At 44.1% G+C, this 17,536-nt stretch overlaps 1 protein-coding gene across 1 annotated transcript in view; it reads left to right on the forward strand.

The window, feature by feature from the left end:
• The window catches only part of LOC310874365 (shisa family member 6), a gene marked incomplete at both ends in the record, with an annotated part of 72,961 nt that overhangs the window by 8,589 nt on the left and 46,836 nt on the right, over positions 1 to 17,536 (forward strand). The window contains one exon of the mRNA XM_083787140.1: positions 3,810 to 3,914. Within this exon, the coding sequence (XP_083643266.1) occupies positions 3,810 to 3,914 (105 nt within the window). The remainder of the gene's footprint in view (positions 1 to 3,809; positions 3,915 to 17,536) is intronic.

The raw sequence follows: 17,536 nt of genomic DNA on the forward strand, positions 1-17,536 counted from the left end.
TTAAACAATGATTTAATTACTCTAATGATTCGCCGACAGGCACTCTTGTAATCATATTCAGTAAATCTGTAATCTTGTTTTTTTTACAAAATCGCAGAAAAAAAACTCCCACTAATGACTTCCAAAAGTGTGTAGCTTTGACATCTCCACGGTGACCTTGCTACCCCCCAACCCCATTTGGCACAATAATAACCATCCCCACGTTTAAAGCAGTGATTCTATGCTGACCGCATCAACGTGTTCTTCCTCCTGAGTGCAACTTGTGTCAAACCTCAGCATATAAGAGACCCACCTAATTGACTCCGGTGCTACCTCTCATTATGGCTGCTTATTATGAGACACAACCTTTGGCCCCCCCTGTGTGCGCGTGTGTGTGCGTGTGCGGGGAAGGTGATTTGGGAGAGGTTCAGGTGTTCCGGGCATCTTCATATATAGGCCCCCTGACCTGAAGTATAACATGCTTTTTATAGTCCAAACGTTAAACGATAATAATAAATGAACACTATATGGATGTCACAGTCTGCACTACACTTTACTGAAGCGATTCTGCACCCTGTGGAACTAAGATTTGAAGGATTAATGAATGATGGAGAAAAGGTTTCTGATACTACGTATAAGTATACCAGGTCCGTTCCATTGATCCAAGCTGGAACACAAACAATTGAGAAAATTTAAAGGAGAGTAAGGAGCGCATCTGTTTGGTCAGAGTATAGAAATCTCCAACAAGGTGCTCTTTGGTACATCTGTACCATTAGAAATAACTTTGAGGGACATAGACAATATGATATTAAATATTAAAAGCGGTTTTAAAATGCATGTTATTTGTGCTTTAAGGCTTTGTATAGATAAAAAACAGTGCGGTGCTGTTCTCGTGTGTGTTAATAACCACTTAATCCAGGGGTCTTCAATGCTTTTCAGGCCTTAGTTGAGAGAAAGAAATGAAGCAGGGACCCCCAACTACATATATTGGATTCATCCCTATGACAGAAATATTTGACGGTCCCCCTGCAGTATCTCTGAGGACCCCTATGGGTCCCAGACCCTTTGCTGAAGACCCCTGACTTAAAGTAGCTATAAGCTATATTATCTCAAAAATGTAATGACCAATTTTTCTTTTCTTTTTTTTTGTATTTTGGTAAACAGCCAGCAATGGGTAAAACTCCAAAAAATTAATTTTCTCCGTGACACAGCTTTGTCATTGGTCGAAAAAAATAACCCTGCTGAAATGACTAACCAATCAGGAAGTAGACAGGCAAATCGACCAATGACAAAGCTTCTAGGAAAATCTTTGAATGCAGATTGCGGCCCCTAGGCCTAGATATGTCACAGAATCACATATTTTGGGTAAGCGTTTTACTCATTGCTGCATGGCTGTCTGAATACAAAAATAAAAAGATATTGGTGCTTATAGCTACTTTAAATCTTAAGTTGACCAATGTTTATTCCCCCACGGGTCTATACTAATTGACACCCGATTACACATAATTATCTGTTTCACCAGACGACCCCAATGCCCTGAGTGATCTCACTTCCTGTCTCAAGGACATCCATCTTTGGATGTGCGATAACCTTTTTTTAAACGTAATGAACGGAGATACTTCTAGACATGTCAAAACAGAGGTCACAGACCTAGGGTGTGACTTTAGACTCAGACCTACATTTTAATTAGCCTTTTAGTATAAGGTCACAAGAAGACATTAGTCCACACTTTTATTTGTTTATAAAGCACTTCATATAACTGTTGGCCTGTCGCGTGTCCCCCCCCACTGTAGTGCGTGCATGTGCACATCTTGTTACCAGGGCGGACCAGGTTTTTTTCTCCAAATCACCCAAATCGCTGAATGCTCCTTTAAGGATTCCATACAATTTTTATGTTCCAACTAGAACACTCAGGTCTTCCTCCGGCTCTTCTACTAAAATTGCCCAAAGCTCAACATAAGAACACCGGTGCATGGGGACGCCTTCTGGGTCTATGGCCCAGACAAAGAAAAGACAGTATATGCAGGATGTTCCAAAACAATGGTTTTCCTATATTATGACATGGCCAGAATAGGGCTCACGGTTAAGTGGTTTATTCATTTATCTTTTACTTGTTCTTTGCATTTATCTCACGTATAGCGAGACAGAGAGAGCAGTCAGCCACTCGGATATAGACATAATACAGCTGAGAGACTTCATTGAGATGATGTGCAAGGCCATGTCCACTACAGCAGATCGGCATCCGATCATGCTATAAAATCCTGTAAATGACCTCCTCCTGGCTGTGTTAAGGCTTAACTGACCTTGTTACCGAATAACCTTCCTAGTTGTCGCCATGCCTCGCATTGCGCCATCCTCCGCATTCCATAATGTAATTATCTGATTATTCACATTTTTCTGCTCCTCCCACAAATGTCATGCAGAGACACAGATGACCAGAGAGAGCGTTTGATTATTTTCCCCCTTCTTTTTTCTTTCTTTTTTCCCCCCTTTTTTGTAAGTATTCTATATAACATAAAACAATTGAAAGTCACGATTTTCCTTCCATCAAGGACAATAAATTCATAATGCGTAGCCTTCCCCTGCAGCTTGTCTTAATGAGTTGGGGAGGGGGGGGGCAATCTGAAGGAAAGGGTTTTGAGCTTGAAGGGTCTTTCAGAATTCAAGGGTTGTCACATAGGGAGTGCGGTGCCTACCAATGACATACGTGACAAAGGAAGACAATAGCGTGTGTGTGGGCACGTGTGCACGCACATGTGTGTGTGCTCACTGCTTAGGCAAGTGTATTTGTGTGTGCTTTAAAGTATGTATGTGTGTTTGTGTTTGGCTCCTAACGCATGTATAGGTACATGCTATAGTGTGCACACGCACGCAAGCACGCACGCACGCACGCACGCACGCACGCACGCACGCACGCACACACACACACACACACACACACACACACACACACACACAATTACCGCTACAATGGAATGGAAAAGTAACAAATATAAGGTGTTCCATCTGCAGTCATGAAAGCGGTGTGGGCAGAATGTAGATTGGGTTCAAAGTGCTCTGGTATGTGGGCGAAGGAAACGTATTGCTTTTCAGTTCACCACCCTTTGTCGGCTTGTTGTTTCACATATCCCTCTGTCCCCATTACAATTAGGAGCTGACACCGCAGAGAGCCTTTCTATGATTCTGGAGGGGGAAAAAATCACACCTGTGTGAACTGAGCGGTGCAACTACAGTATATACATTTATTGTTATAGTTACTGTACTGTGCTATGTATGTACTGTATTGTAGTGTACTGTGGCTGCATGCTCTGTATTGCACTTTGATTGTTTCTGGGGGAAGAAATTGATAAATGACAGAATTACCGTGTGGGGGTCCCCTGGAACATCCAGACCCACAGGAATGCGCCCCGGGGGGGGGGGGTCGGTTCCGGCGAGCCTACCCGCGTCCGAAAGGGTCGAGAAATGACAGAGTTACCGTGCTCGGACACAGGGACGCGTACTGTATATATATGTGACACACATACGGTGCTCAGACACAGGGACACACATACAGACACATACTGTAGCTGCGTAATGGAGGCTCAAAAATCTGAACATGATAGGTTTTCATATATATATACTGTATATGTCGAAACTAAGATGTCAAATCCTCTTATTGCCCATTGTTGCAGATGTTCATAGCGATGTGTGTGTGTGTGTGTGTGTGTGTGTGTGTGTGTGTGTGTGTGTGTGTGTGTGTGTGTGTGTGATGTGTGTGTGTGTGTGTGTGTGTGTGTGTGCGTGCGTGCGTGTGTGCGTGCGTGCGTCTGTCTTTGCGCATGCGTGAACAGGTCTCCACTATGGCAAGGAGAGTGTACGCAGCAGTGGCGGCCATGACCTTCACAACTTCATCTCCTCTGGTTTTGTGACGCTGGGTCGCGGCCATCAGCAGAAAGGTACAGTGGCAGCTCCTCGTGCACCACATCTGTACATCTAATAGAATGGCTATCTAGCCATCACCTGTCCTATACATGCACACCGGAAGGACCAGCAATCCCTTACCTCCCCTCCCCTCCCCTCCCCTCCGTATTGATGACTCATAGTTCACTTTCGCCCAGGCTCATTGAATGACCACGGCACGCGGAATGGCGACAGCTTCGCTGTGATGTTGTACTTGTAATATAATTATATAAGAGATATAACAGAAAGAGGAATCACAAACTGTTTCCACATTTCATTTTCATTCCACCCGTTCCATGAACCATGAACCTCCTTGCCTGCCGCCTCTGCATTTTACAATTAAATGCATGCAAAACACATTTACTGCAACTGATGGTGTCAGAGTAGAGAAGGTGACCCCCGCACGCACGCACGCACGCACGCACGCACGCACGCACGCACACACACACACACACACACACCCTTCCATTAGTAGGTATAGAGTTTTCCCATGGGTAATATAAATATTAGTATGCAAGCATGTTAGCCACGCTCTTGTGATTTATTTCCGTCCATTTTTGCCTTCACAAATCAGTACACCTCGAGGGATTTGCAAGGCGGGTTCCTCTACCTGATACTGCTATAAAGTGAGAGAGACCTTTGGATTGAGCTTTCATAAGAATTTCATAAGAGTCGTTTAACACATGAGGACACTAGCAATTACTCAACAAAACAAAAGACACATACAGTAGTATATTTATACATTCTGTTTTTGTACATTTCTTAGAAAGACAAAATCAATAATTTCTCATCAATGAGTTCAGCTTTGACTGACCCCTATGCTGCTCCCTCGATTATGTTCCTCGTTGGCAGGCAGATACACATTTTAACCTATAGCCTATCACAAATATCAGGCAGATACACATTTTAACCTATAGCCTATCACAAATATCCATTTGGCCAAAACATTCTCCTTTGCGATGCTTTTGTATTCTTTGGCCAAAGAAGATGAATTCGACCTCGTTTAGCTCCTCTCCAAAAATCTATTACAGAATCCATCCCTTTGCAGTGCAAACAGAACACTAGTAAGGTTTGGGAACCATAACCAGATGCTGGTAAAGAATTAAAATAAGATAACTTCTGTTCTGTGAACTGTCTGTAGGATCTATACGTGCCGTGTTGTCTGTTTTTTTTGTGCCATGGCCTCTTGCCCTGCTCTCTCACTGGAGTTTTGTACAGGGACCTCCAGCTGTCACTCGTTGAGGATTAGCCTGGTGGAAACTATACTGATACCACCTGGTTTCCAGACCAATAGTCAGTGGTTTTCAAAGTGGGGGCTCTGGGGGGGGGGGGGGGGGGGGGGGGGGGGCACAGCCTGTTTTAGGCATGCAATTATTCCCCAAAGAAGGTTTTAAAATGTCGATAAAAATATAGCTAAAATAGCAGATCTACAAACTCAGTCTGGCAGCCATGATGAGGCTATATGGCTATAATTTGCGAGGTCTTTGGCATGGAAACGTTTGGCCTAAGTAAATCTCCTAGTTGGGGTGTTGTAAACGAGTGTAGTGATGCCTCCTCCTCCTCCTCCTCCCCCCATGCCTCCACGGCTGCAGACTGTGCAGAGACAAACTGGAGCTGGACAAACCATCTGTCTTCCATAATAGGTCTACATCAGACTCTATTACTAATGCCTCTCTGAGCGGACGGGGAATTAAGTGAACTCACCACCTTCATTTGCTGTACTATATAGTACCAGGCCCCGTAGCTAATGAGAGGGACGAAATATAACCCAATCAATATCCGAGCACAAGTTGTAAGCTTCGCTCCCCACAGTCTATCGTCTACTATGACCGCACTTGTTCTCAGTCTGTCTCCAGCAGAAGACGGAGGAGCCGGTTGCTTTTATTTTATTTATTTTTTATGTGCAGCCAATGCCTCTTAACGCTGAGTGGTGTTGCCATGCGGCGTGGCAAACTGCAACGACACACACAGAGAGCAATATCAGTCACGTCAGGAGGAGTGCCCCTACTGGGGGCCATTTAGAACCGTACATTTCCAAGCTGCCTCGGCGCTGTCAAAATCCGGTGATTTCATATTCATCGCTCTAATTACAACAGCTGAGGAACATGCCGTTGATTATATATGGAGTTCAGATTTATGCCCGGTTCCAGATGGACCAGGCTCTTTGCCTCGGCGGGGTGGTGCCAAAGGGTGTAGATTGCATTGCACCACCGGCTACAGCAGATCAGCATCTCTTCCCCTTTGGGAACATACAGTGTTGTGAGCTTGGCTGAAGGATAGCCCTATATACTTATGCCCCCAATCTACAAGCTTGTATATAGAACTGCTATTTTCACAATTTTCAAACGTTTTTAAGCTTTGCCAGGTTGAAAGTGGCAAAGCTTTACTTTGTCGAACATCCAGGTGGCAAAAACGCCCTGTATTTCCCATTATTTCAGTTTGTCGTGCGGCCAACACAGTCATTCTGTATAGATGACGTACCCTCAGGCATGCATCAGCAGGGAACTACAGGCTACTTCCCTGTCACGTTTCTAAGGAGGAAACACTGCCTTGTTTTTTTTTTTTTTTTTTTTTACACCAAATTAGCTGTATTTCCTCATTGCTCTTTCCTCGCTGTTTGTATTCATCCCCCGAGGGGGTCCATTTCACAAATCTATTCATATGCACGCAATGTTTGGAAGAAAATGAATAAATCTTTGTATCTCCCAGAGATTATAGATGCAAGGAAAAGCAGATAAAATGTCTTGAATATCCTAGGTTATTTGTAATTCCCTTTTCACCCCCGTCTCTGTACAAAAGAACAACAAACAAAACATTTGTAAATCCCTGTCATGGGTGTATGTTTCGGTTTAGCCTTTTCATGTGAGGCGGTGGTCAAGTCTGTGTTTCCAAAGTCGTCTTTGATATCTCCGCTGCACGAACAAATCTAAGCGGACAGACTGAGCTCTCAGAGCGGAACGTTTACAATAAAAATGAACGGCGGAAAATGAAGCACATAACAACACTGTGCACACGAAGTAGCCTCCAACCCCCACTGCTTTTCTTTTTTTTTTTATCTAATGGATTCCTCATCTCTATTTGGTGGGTCTTGTGCCTAGAGGTGGTTATTATTACCGTGGCTTGCATAGCAAAATCAATGGACTGCTTTGTCTGAAATTGGGGTTTAGTTGAATGTTATCCTCAGCATGAACAGTGGAGTGCAGTGACTGCAGGCCAGTATTGAGCAGAGAAGTCTCAGTGATCGATTTAGCCATGCCGTCTCCCTGTATGAGATAGTCTCATATGTAGGTGCTGCTTAACCACTTGGAGTTACTCTATTTACCAATGCCTCTCAGGAGTGAAGTGTGAATTCACTATCTTCATGTGCCGTGCTATAGAGTATCAGGCCTGGCCGCCTGGAGCTATATATAGTGAGAGGACGAAATATACTGTAAATATAATCTACAATCTAACAGTGAGCTTGTATATGTGCTATTTTAGATATAAAAAAAGAAAGAATTGTAAGTGGTTTAGGTGAAGTTGCTATATTATATGAAACGACGGGCAAAACATGATTTCATTGATAATTGCGAGCGAAGGTCACAGTTAACTATGGAATCGTGTGTTTCTCATCAGTCAGTCAGTCAGTGTACCATACATGGGGAAGCCCCCATATGGTTCCCAGGTCGCGTAACATCATGTGACATCATCAGGGATGATAGTAAATCAGGGATCATAGTAAATGTGACCCGCTGTCGCAATTAAGCCCATAAATGATCCCTGATGCCATCAATATTAGTATATGGATATATGTCAGAACCTGTTCTGACATTCCATAATTATGTTGATCCTAATCCATCCATCCTTCCTCTTCCATGTGGCCCTTTTGACTGATACCTGTCCATTTATACTCTAGAGTTATTTGTGCAGCCGGCTTCCATAATATGGAATGTCAGAACAAGTCAGATCAACATATTATGTTGATCTGACCTCGTCAAACCCTATACACTCAAGACACACTCCATATACTGTATGGCTAGTGCACGTCTACAAACTCCAGCTTGTATAGATCTGCTGCTTTTGATGCTTTTGTGTGACGCTGTGGTATGATCAAGTAGGGCGTGAATTAAAAATCAAAGTAAGACGAAAATCTACACTGATAGCTCAGAAAAAAGAAAGTTTAAAATATGGAGAGAGGTTTGTATATGCTAATAAACAGGCAATGTGAGGGCAGCACGGGGTCCATGCACAGCTTGCAGTATACCATACGTATATTAGACAGAGGCTATGCGCTCTACAGACAAACGCTGCAGTTTAATGTAAATCATACGCGCGCCTCATTTATATTTATAAAGTTTGCATACTGTAGCTTGGTTCGTTCAGTGCTATATGGTTCTCTGCTGTTTCCTTCTGCATCCTATATATCGCTCTATTTTATTTATTCATGTTTTTGTGTGTGTGTGTGTGTGTGTTTTTTTTTTTTTTTTTTTGCTGTACTAAAAGAGAGAAAACATTTTTTTTTTTTTCCAAGAGGGCCTGGTCTATTTCTCGAGGCTGTTGTTGGGAAAGCATGGCGTTGCGTCTGTTGGAAGGGGCTTAATTATACAGACAGAATGTGTGGTTTTTAATTATTATGGCAGTGTTTATATGCGTGTGTGTGTGCGTGCGTGTGTGTTTTCTGTACGCGCATGAGCGTTTGTGCGTTGCTACTTGCGCTGAGGCCCTTGGGCCGGACAGGTGAGGTCGGCGGGGTTGTTGCTGAGCAGCTGGATGGCTCCACGCCTTCCTGCCGGCGCTCACAGCAAACCCCCGTGACGACCACAAAGAGAGTTCAACCAGCAGAGAGAGCACTGCAGAATATCAAACAAACGACCATTTAAAAGTCCCCAGGTGACGTACACAGACCGCACGCACACACACGCACGCACGCACGCACGCACGCACGCACACACACACACACACACACGCGCACACACGCACGCACACACGGCACAATGGCCAAAGAATGCATCATTAGGGATGTAGCGAAGTCTGTAGGCCTTGTACTGTAGAAGGAACATGCCGTGCTGCTGAACCCAAATATTTAATGTTGCAGAAAAAATTCAGCCTTTCCGTGAAGTTCCTGACATAATTATTCAGCATCAGGGGGAGATTTAACCACAAGAATTAGCATCCCAGTTGTCGCAATAGGCAAACATTTTTGCAAAGAACTGGAAAATATAGCCCAATGTTCATAGTGCAGAACGTTGTGACACACGCACGTTGCTACATGGCTTATACTTTCAGCAAAGACATTAATTGGTGTGGACGGAAATATAGGAGGGACCAAGACGATATACTAAATGAATGATATGGGCCAGAGTTTAAGTGGATACGATGAGGAATGTTGCACAATATGGCTTGGAAATGGAGCTAGATGCGAGTACAACACATTAGGACAACTTTGAAAATGGAGAGGGCCACTATAGTTCCACACTCATGCCAGAGGGCCAAAAAAAAAAAAGACAATCAAATTGTATTACTATAGTCACTAAGCCACTACTGAAGTAATTAAAGCGGTCATGTTTGCCGTGTTAAAGGACCACTTCAGAAACCGTCTTCCAGTGACATCATCGATGGGGAATACAAGCTAATAGAAACGGCAGGCTTTCTAGTCCTGAAAAGTTGCAATGCGAAAATGGAAGCCATCGTTCTCACGATAATGAAAATCTAAACTTTTTTGTAAAAAAAAGAATCTGCCTAATGATGATGTCACTGGAAGACGGTTTCTAAACTGCCCACATGCCCTCCTATGAGACACAGACTGTGTAGAAAATAAATCGTGCCATTTTATCATGATTATTAGTGAGGACCTATTATATGAAGATAGGTTGAAAAGTGGTGAAGTGGTCCTTTAAGTGAAGGTGGGGGCCCCCCCAGGCCGCCAGTTGCTCATGTAACCATTAAGAAGTTATGTGAACCCCAACCTCCACCCCACCACACACACACACACACACACACACACACACACACACACACACACACACACATACACCCCAAGCGTGTGTGGACTGATGAGGGCAGGTGGACATCTGTTCCCTGTCTGATCTGGCTTTGTTCAGAGCCCGCTAGGTTCATGTTTTGTCTAATTCGGTGAGGGAACGTGGGAATAGTTGGTCGGTGTGGTCTTTATTTTTCAAACCCTGTTTCGTGTAAAGAGTTCAGTCTCTCTGTAAGTGAGTTGTGAGAAGGTAATAATAGATGAGAGAGATATCGCTTTGTTCAGAATCCTGGGTTTGGTCTGTTTGTTTGCGTGTTTTCTTTCATTCTAATTAGGAAGGTGGGAATAGTTATTTGGTGCGGTGATTCTTTTTTGCAAACCCTTTTCATCTGTAAAAGTGAGTCGTAAAGAAGGTATAATGGGTAAGAAATCGGTGTGATGCCACAGTTGTCTCCCTAAATATAAAGTGCTAATACACTGTCCCGAATGAGTGTATTGAGCAGACGCTTGCAAAAACAATCTTAAATGTTTAACTCCTCCCTTCATGCCGTTGGTGTCCTAACCCCATGGCGTTGCCGTTTTGCACCAATTCTGTAGAAAAAGCACTTAATACAGTTCTCCTTGACAGGCTGAAAATCATTTACTGGTGCCTACGGACGTATCTTTTCATTTGGTGCGTGCCGTATACTGCTGCTCGACTCGTTCCCATCTGTCTGGATCAATGTGCAGCCTTTTTTTTACTAGTCTTTTGTCCATGTCGTCCAAAAATTAGGAATCGGTAAAGATGATTTTCCTGTCACTGCAGCCTTTTTGAGTTCAGCTAATGAGGACACGCTGATCTGCTGCGTGGGTGCACGTCTCATCTGGGCTGTGCATGCACACCGCGTTCCGTTTAACCCATGCTGACCTGAGATCAGATTCTAACGCACATAAGAATGCCGAATGGTGGTTCTTTAACTCATTTTGACCTGAGATCAGATTCTAAAAATGTCTTAAATCCTGACAGTTTAAAAAAATAGCAGACCTACAAGCTCGTAGCGCGCCACTTGGTGGCGCGCTATGAGCTTGTAGATCTGCTATTTTTCAATAGCTAAAGCATGACATAATGCTAACACCAAAAGGGGTTCCCGCCCAAAATGGTTTAAAAGTGTCACAGTCCTACAGTAATTGTACTGTATAAAAACTTCCTCACAGACATATCACAAGATGCAGATGAAAGAGAGAGAGAGACTCTGAGAAATATTCTGTCTCTTTTAGTTTGGCAATTGTTTGGCAATCTTTCCGTTTGACGCGACGCATCTGCAAACACAACACATGCAAATGGAGATGAATCTCAGACTTGTATTAATTGTCCTGTCGTCATATAGGGGCTACGCTGTCTGTCATTTTTATGCACTCAGTGTCAACAGCAAAAACACTTGCGCTTGTAAATCATTGTCACATCATTTCAGAGTCTTTGAGACGTGTCACACATATTTATGCTTCCCGGGGTATATGAAAGGAAAAAGCACACAGCTGTAATGTGAAGATTACACCTCTTGCTCACCTTGATTGATTAAAAAGTTCCGCCCCCAAACTAAGGACGTTGATTGACAGCCGGCATGCATGTATACATTTTCAATTTTTTCCCCCCTCAGCATTTCTGCTTTATTTTTATGGCAGCCGGCATGTGTACATTTTCTTTTTTTCCCTCAGCATTTCTGCTTTTTTCTTTTTCTTATTGCAGCCGGCATGCACTTTTTCTTTTTCTTTTCCCCCTCTGTATTTCTACATTTATTTTTATTGATGGTGACAGTGAGAGGACAGGTGCAGGGAATGACAATGACAATGCAGCATAGTGCCTCGGGTCGAATTCAAACCCAGGCCAGCTGCGTGAAGGCCTACACTACAGTATATGGCCTTATTTATGTGGTACTGTATGCGCTCTTACTTGGTGGGGCCACTGGGGTGGCCCCCATGCAGCCAAGCCAGCATGGCAATTTGATTTCAGATTGACAGTGCCATCCTATTGGGGTTTACCCAGCTAGCCCATTGAAATGTCTGTGCTGTGGTTCAGGCCAGGGGAGGTGAGGTGGCATGGCTGACCTGCTCCAGCCAAGAATCGCTCCTTAGAATCACCAATCGGGAAGTTGTTAATAAGGTCCTTGAGAGAGAGAGAGAGAGCCGAGCGGCTCCGGGGGCCGCAGCACTCATTAGCAACTATATGCAGATGATCCGTCCGGAGGTCTCGCAACGCAACGAGGGAACCATGAACGGGCATCACACCGTCCCTCGCCGGGGTCGTCCTCGTCTGAATATATATGCAAGACACGGCGCAATTAGAGCTGAGAAGACGTTTTCTTCTTTTCTAATGGCGAGAAACAACACCTTGTTAATTGCAAAAAAACATCCACTGTGTGTGTGTGTGTGTGTGTGTGTGTGTGTGTGTGTGTGTGTGTGTGTGTGTGTGTGTGTGTGTGTGTGTGTGTGTGTGTGTGTGTGTGTGTGTGTGGTAAGCATTAAGTGGCTACATCAGGTGCGACATTCTTTATCTTTATCCTTCACTCCTGCAGAAGCAGGCAAGAGGAGAGACGAGAGCAGAGGAAAGGGAAGAGGAATTGAGGTGACATGAAGAGACGGGTGGAAAGAGGAGATGAGCGCTGCATGCGGGGAAAGAAATTCACTTTAAACAAGGGAGCAATTTAGATGAGTCATCCTGGGAGATGTAACAGTGGACGTTTGTGAGTTTACGTACTGTATATATATGGGGCCGCCGAAAGATTAACGCAGGACAAAGCGCTCCGTCACATTACCCGTCAAAACACCGGCAGCATGCTATAGTATTATGCAAAAGGTCAGTGAATAACAACCTGTCCTGCACGACGTCTTTCATGGGCGGCACTCCCTGGGTGTCGCTGCGGGAACTTCCAGTTACACTGCAGTCAATTACAGTGACGTGAGGGAGGAAGTGACAGCTAGGGAGACAGCTCTCTTATCACTGTCCTTCTGTTGTGGCCACTTTGAAAAGAAGGGGAGCTATTTGTCTGGCAGGAAAGGCACGCTGGAGGGGAGAGAGAGAGAGAGAGCCTGGCTTTTATCTGAGAGAGAGAGAGAGAGAGAGAGAGAGCCTGGCTTTTATCTGAGAGAGAGAGAGAGAGAGAGCCTGGCTTTTATCTGAGAGAGAGAGAGAGAGAGAGAGAGAGAGAGAGAGAGGGTATATATATGCAAAATGTACTGCAGGCAGAATTTTTCAGAGGCAGGAGAAAGCAAGGAGGAAAAGGACTGTTTGGAGTAACAGTGAGGCAGGTAAATGGTGGGAAGGAAACAAGCCTTTGCACTTGCAGGCAGCCGGGGACAATGGCCAGACAACGCGAGGCTTTCTCTGCTGTGATATTTGCCCGGGCACGGTTGCACACTCTTAATGTGCAACATCAATCACGACGTTGCCCACCGCACCGCGTGGCAACTTTTTATCGCCACTCATTAAAGTAAGTGCAGATATTTTATGCACCGGTTGAATTGCAAGGGGTTTTTCATGGTAATTTCCCTTGCTTTGGATTTTGTTATTCATCATCTCCGAGCAAGGTGGTCCCGTGCACAAATAAGGCGGAGAGAGGGGACTTTGCGGTTGATGAATCTGGCTGCCATGCTGCTGGAGACCTCACATCTTTTCTACATGGCAGCTTAAGAGTCTATTTAGCAAAGCTCAGGAGTCTTACATATCTTTAATGAAAGCGTAATATGTATTACGGCCCCGAACCCATCTACAAAAGGAACAGCGGTATTCTTTAGAGTCTCAAAAATAAATAATGTTCATTCAATTCAATTCAGCTCCTTTTTCTCTCTCTCGCTTTTTTTTTTTTGCCCAATTTATTCCTCGCCAACTCCTCCATGTGTACTGCACTCTCTGTCACTGCCTGCCAAACCCTCCTACTGTTGGCCTGGGGAGGGTTTGGACTTTCCACATGCCACCTCCATCACTCATGCAGCCGTTTGTCCTGACAGTCAACTTAAGCTTCCACCCACACCGGTGAACACAAATGCAGCGCCCGGCCAAGCCTATAGCTCAGCCAGCCTGGAATCGAACCCAGACCTCTGCGGCGGTGATGGTGTGTACCGCTACAGGTTTTGCCTCCGACATTAACACAATGAGTGCCACCTGGTGGACGAAAGTGGTGGCGCTTGGGTGTCACGTGCATGAGAACTATGAAGCAATTCCACTATGACGCACGTCCGGTTTTTCTATGCCATCTTGGAAGCTAAAGCAATAGAGCACCGAAGTCCTGACGTAAATCGATTATCCCGACGATTCCCCTGGTTCGCGGAAGTAATTTCTAATAATAACATGGGGTGATCTTAATATCGTCTACTATAAGCGTTGTGGTCCAAAAATAAACAAGCTGTCTCTGCGTTATTGTCGGGAAGGTGTCTCTGTATCGTTTGCAACAGTCAGTCACTCATGTATGATACAGTCTGCTTCTAGCGAAAATCTAACTATTTCAGCAGCAGTAACATTAGCGTTTTCTCTCAGTCAGTTGATTCTTCATATCCATATGAGTGAAGCGGCCGGGGTGACATGTTTATTTTTCAAACACAGTTGTTATATGAGGCGATCTCAAATCGCCTCAATGGGGATTTCAATGCAACTAAACAAATACATGAACCTGGGGACTGACGCCCTCTACTGAAAGTGACGTCAGACTTCGGTGCTCTATTGCACCAATGCTAGCCAGCTAAAGTGAGGTCCATCCTTACAAAAAAACCCGCCAATGTTCCAATCGCGATCACCGGATAATCAGAAATGACCTCCGGACATCGCGATCTGTTCATAACCACAGAAACCAATTGGGTTCTGGGTCCCAGTCTTTCAATTTCAAGTTAGTTTTTTTGCCTCACTTGGGTTCTTTTTTCTGGGGGGGGGGGGGGGGGCTTTCTGTGTGGAGTTTGCATGTTCTTCCCGTGTCCCCCAGGGTAGGTACCCTCACAAAAATACATGCAGTAATCCTGGTCACTAAACTGCCTACCGCTGGCCAGCCGGGGCGCCTGATGGAGGGGAAAGGAACTGGTTGGAATAACGTGTTCCTAATCCACGCGCTACGTCCAACCAGGGAAACTTGGAGGAGCAACTTGGACACTCATGCATGAAGGAAGCATGAGTTCAAGTCCGTTGCTCTCCCCGCAGGCTAGCGGAGGGTGTATAGAGCCCAGGATCACATTAGGATTAGATAATTGACACAGGGGTGAAAAATGGGTTAAAAAATCGCGGGATAAAAAATATTAAAAAAAAAAAAAGAACGTAAGATATGGGAATTGAATCTGATGTTTGGTTTTTAATTGATTTTTTCCATGAGTGAACATGAGCAGTGACTGCTCATTAGAAACATGGGCAGCGATCTGAGCACTGTTAATCCGCTGCTTGAAAGGACAGTGGTTAGCCTTTGAAACTGACAGATATTTTCTCTCATCCTTCCCTACTAAAGGTGCCCTTTTAGCCTTATTACGATTGCATCAGAAAAATACAAAAAGGGTACATCCCAGCCAGACATGGAATGAGGTTAACCTTGGAATATTGAACAGATGGTATACTGTAATTAAATTTTCTGACAAACTGGCAGTCCCACACAACTGTAGACAGTCTGGTTCTAATACCGTTGCATTCTCATTGTTAATTGTAAACATTTATCACGTTTGGGTCAATTTTTTACACTCTTTGCGATTAAATGAACACAGACTGGCTGTGCGTGTATACTTGGATGTTCAGTGCAGCGAGTGCACAGCTGCACAGAAAGCTCCACAGCTTGGGCAACCGAAAATATTTAGCGTGCATAGCACCGCCATGCGTTAAATATAGCTGGACCAAGCTGTTTATCATACTGAAGAGGATACCTCTGAATATTGAACAGCTTTTGTCCTTCACAAAGTTACCCGCTGAGGCCCTGATAAAAAGGCAATTAGAAATGGTTAAACTAATGAATTCAAAGGACATCTGCGGAATACCTTCTTCGAGTGCTTTAGATACAAGACACAAGAGTAAGAGAGTGATCTTGGCTGTGCAACGTCGACCTCAAGCAGCAGCACTATATACCTGCCTCCCTGCGAGGCAAACTCCGGCTCTCATCTGCAATCTATTATTCATAGCGAAGAGGCAGAGAGGAAGACTGGGGGAAAGGCAGATAAAGTCGGTCCGTTTTTCTCCAGCCACCCCCACCTGATATAGGCCCATTATCCAGGAGCCATTGTGTGGGAACATAAACGGAATGATTGCCTTTTGTTGTGCACTGGACATTTTGTATTCCGTGCAGTATTTGAAGCCGACTTGCCATTCCACGCACACGAGCTTCCCACCGCTGTTGGTATTGTGCAAATAATGATGCACTGGGAAAGGATCAAATTAAAAATGTATCAGCTTCAGGTTGGCATCCATCTCCAAATCTATTTCCAACAGATACAAATTTGAAAGGGCAACGAGGCAAAAAGCGAGGCACATTTGGTTGTTTGTGTGTGAATTGGTTCATTATTTTCAGCCAAATGACAGCTTGTGTGCGTGGTGAGTCTATCAGGCCATTGATCCTGAGGCTAAGGTATAGCTATATCTACTGTATGTTGATTCCTTGATGCATCGTCTAATATCAGCTTCCTCAATAAACAAACGCAACACTGACGCACGCAGACTTTTGGCTGGGGACCTCCTGGGATCCATTCAAGGACCATTGGTGGTCCCCGGACCACTGTTTGAGAACCACTTGATGTGGGACTGCAAAGCATTTTTATCCCTTAAAGGAGAATTCCATACTAAAAGGCTTTCTTACCTTTCTTTGTAGTCGTTATGTCCCCACCAAAGAGGTCCAGGTGTTATTTTGTGAAAAAGCTCCTTATTGGCTATTTCCCCTACCATAAGCCCTAAATGAATTGCATTGAATTGAATGGGAATTGAATGGGGTGTTGTGCTAATTCACTTATTTCCATCGCTCAAAATTATAATTTCTTTGTATATATCCTCTCTTCATAATGTAAATATTATCCCAAGCGGCACACTTTACTACTTCTTTCGATGGAAATAAGCGAATTAGCATAACACCCCATAGCCCCATTCAATTCCCATTCAATGCAATGCAATTCATTGAGGGCTTATGGTAGGGAAAATAGCCAATAAGGAGTTTTTGCACAAAAAACACCTGGACCTCTTTGATGGGGACGTAACAACTACAAAGAAAGGTAAGAAAGATAAGAAAGCATTCTAGCATGGAATTCTCCTTTAAGTTGTCCCACGTCCCACGATAAGTTAATGTCGAGCATTTTGATTGCCTCATAAGCAGTGTTGAAGAAGTACAAAGTTTTCAATTTGTTACTTAAATAAAAGTATCAATTACGCAATATGCTCACTGGATTAGAATCAACTTTATTGTCACATCACAGTGGGTGAAATTCATTTTTGTACAAGCTCCACCGTTTTTGTCATTTCCATAAGAGTATGTTAGCTTATGTCAGTAGATGGGGGGGGGGGGGGGGTAATTTGACTACTCTGATTACCTTAATTGCAAAGACAGCTTGTTGTATATAAAACACGCCTACTTTGTTGTATACTCATTCCTGATGAAGACCCGGAGGGGTCGAAACGTTGATTCCTGATTCCTAAATAAAACTACTGGGAGCTTAACCCATTCTGGGCGGGAACCCCAT

Source organism: Protomyctophum parallelum (genome assembly GCF_964188405.1).
Source record: "Protomyctophum parallelum genome assembly, chromosome: 17".
Classification (NCBI taxonomy): domain Eukaryota; kingdom Metazoa; phylum Chordata; class Actinopteri; order Myctophiformes; family Myctophidae; genus Protomyctophum; species Protomyctophum parallelum.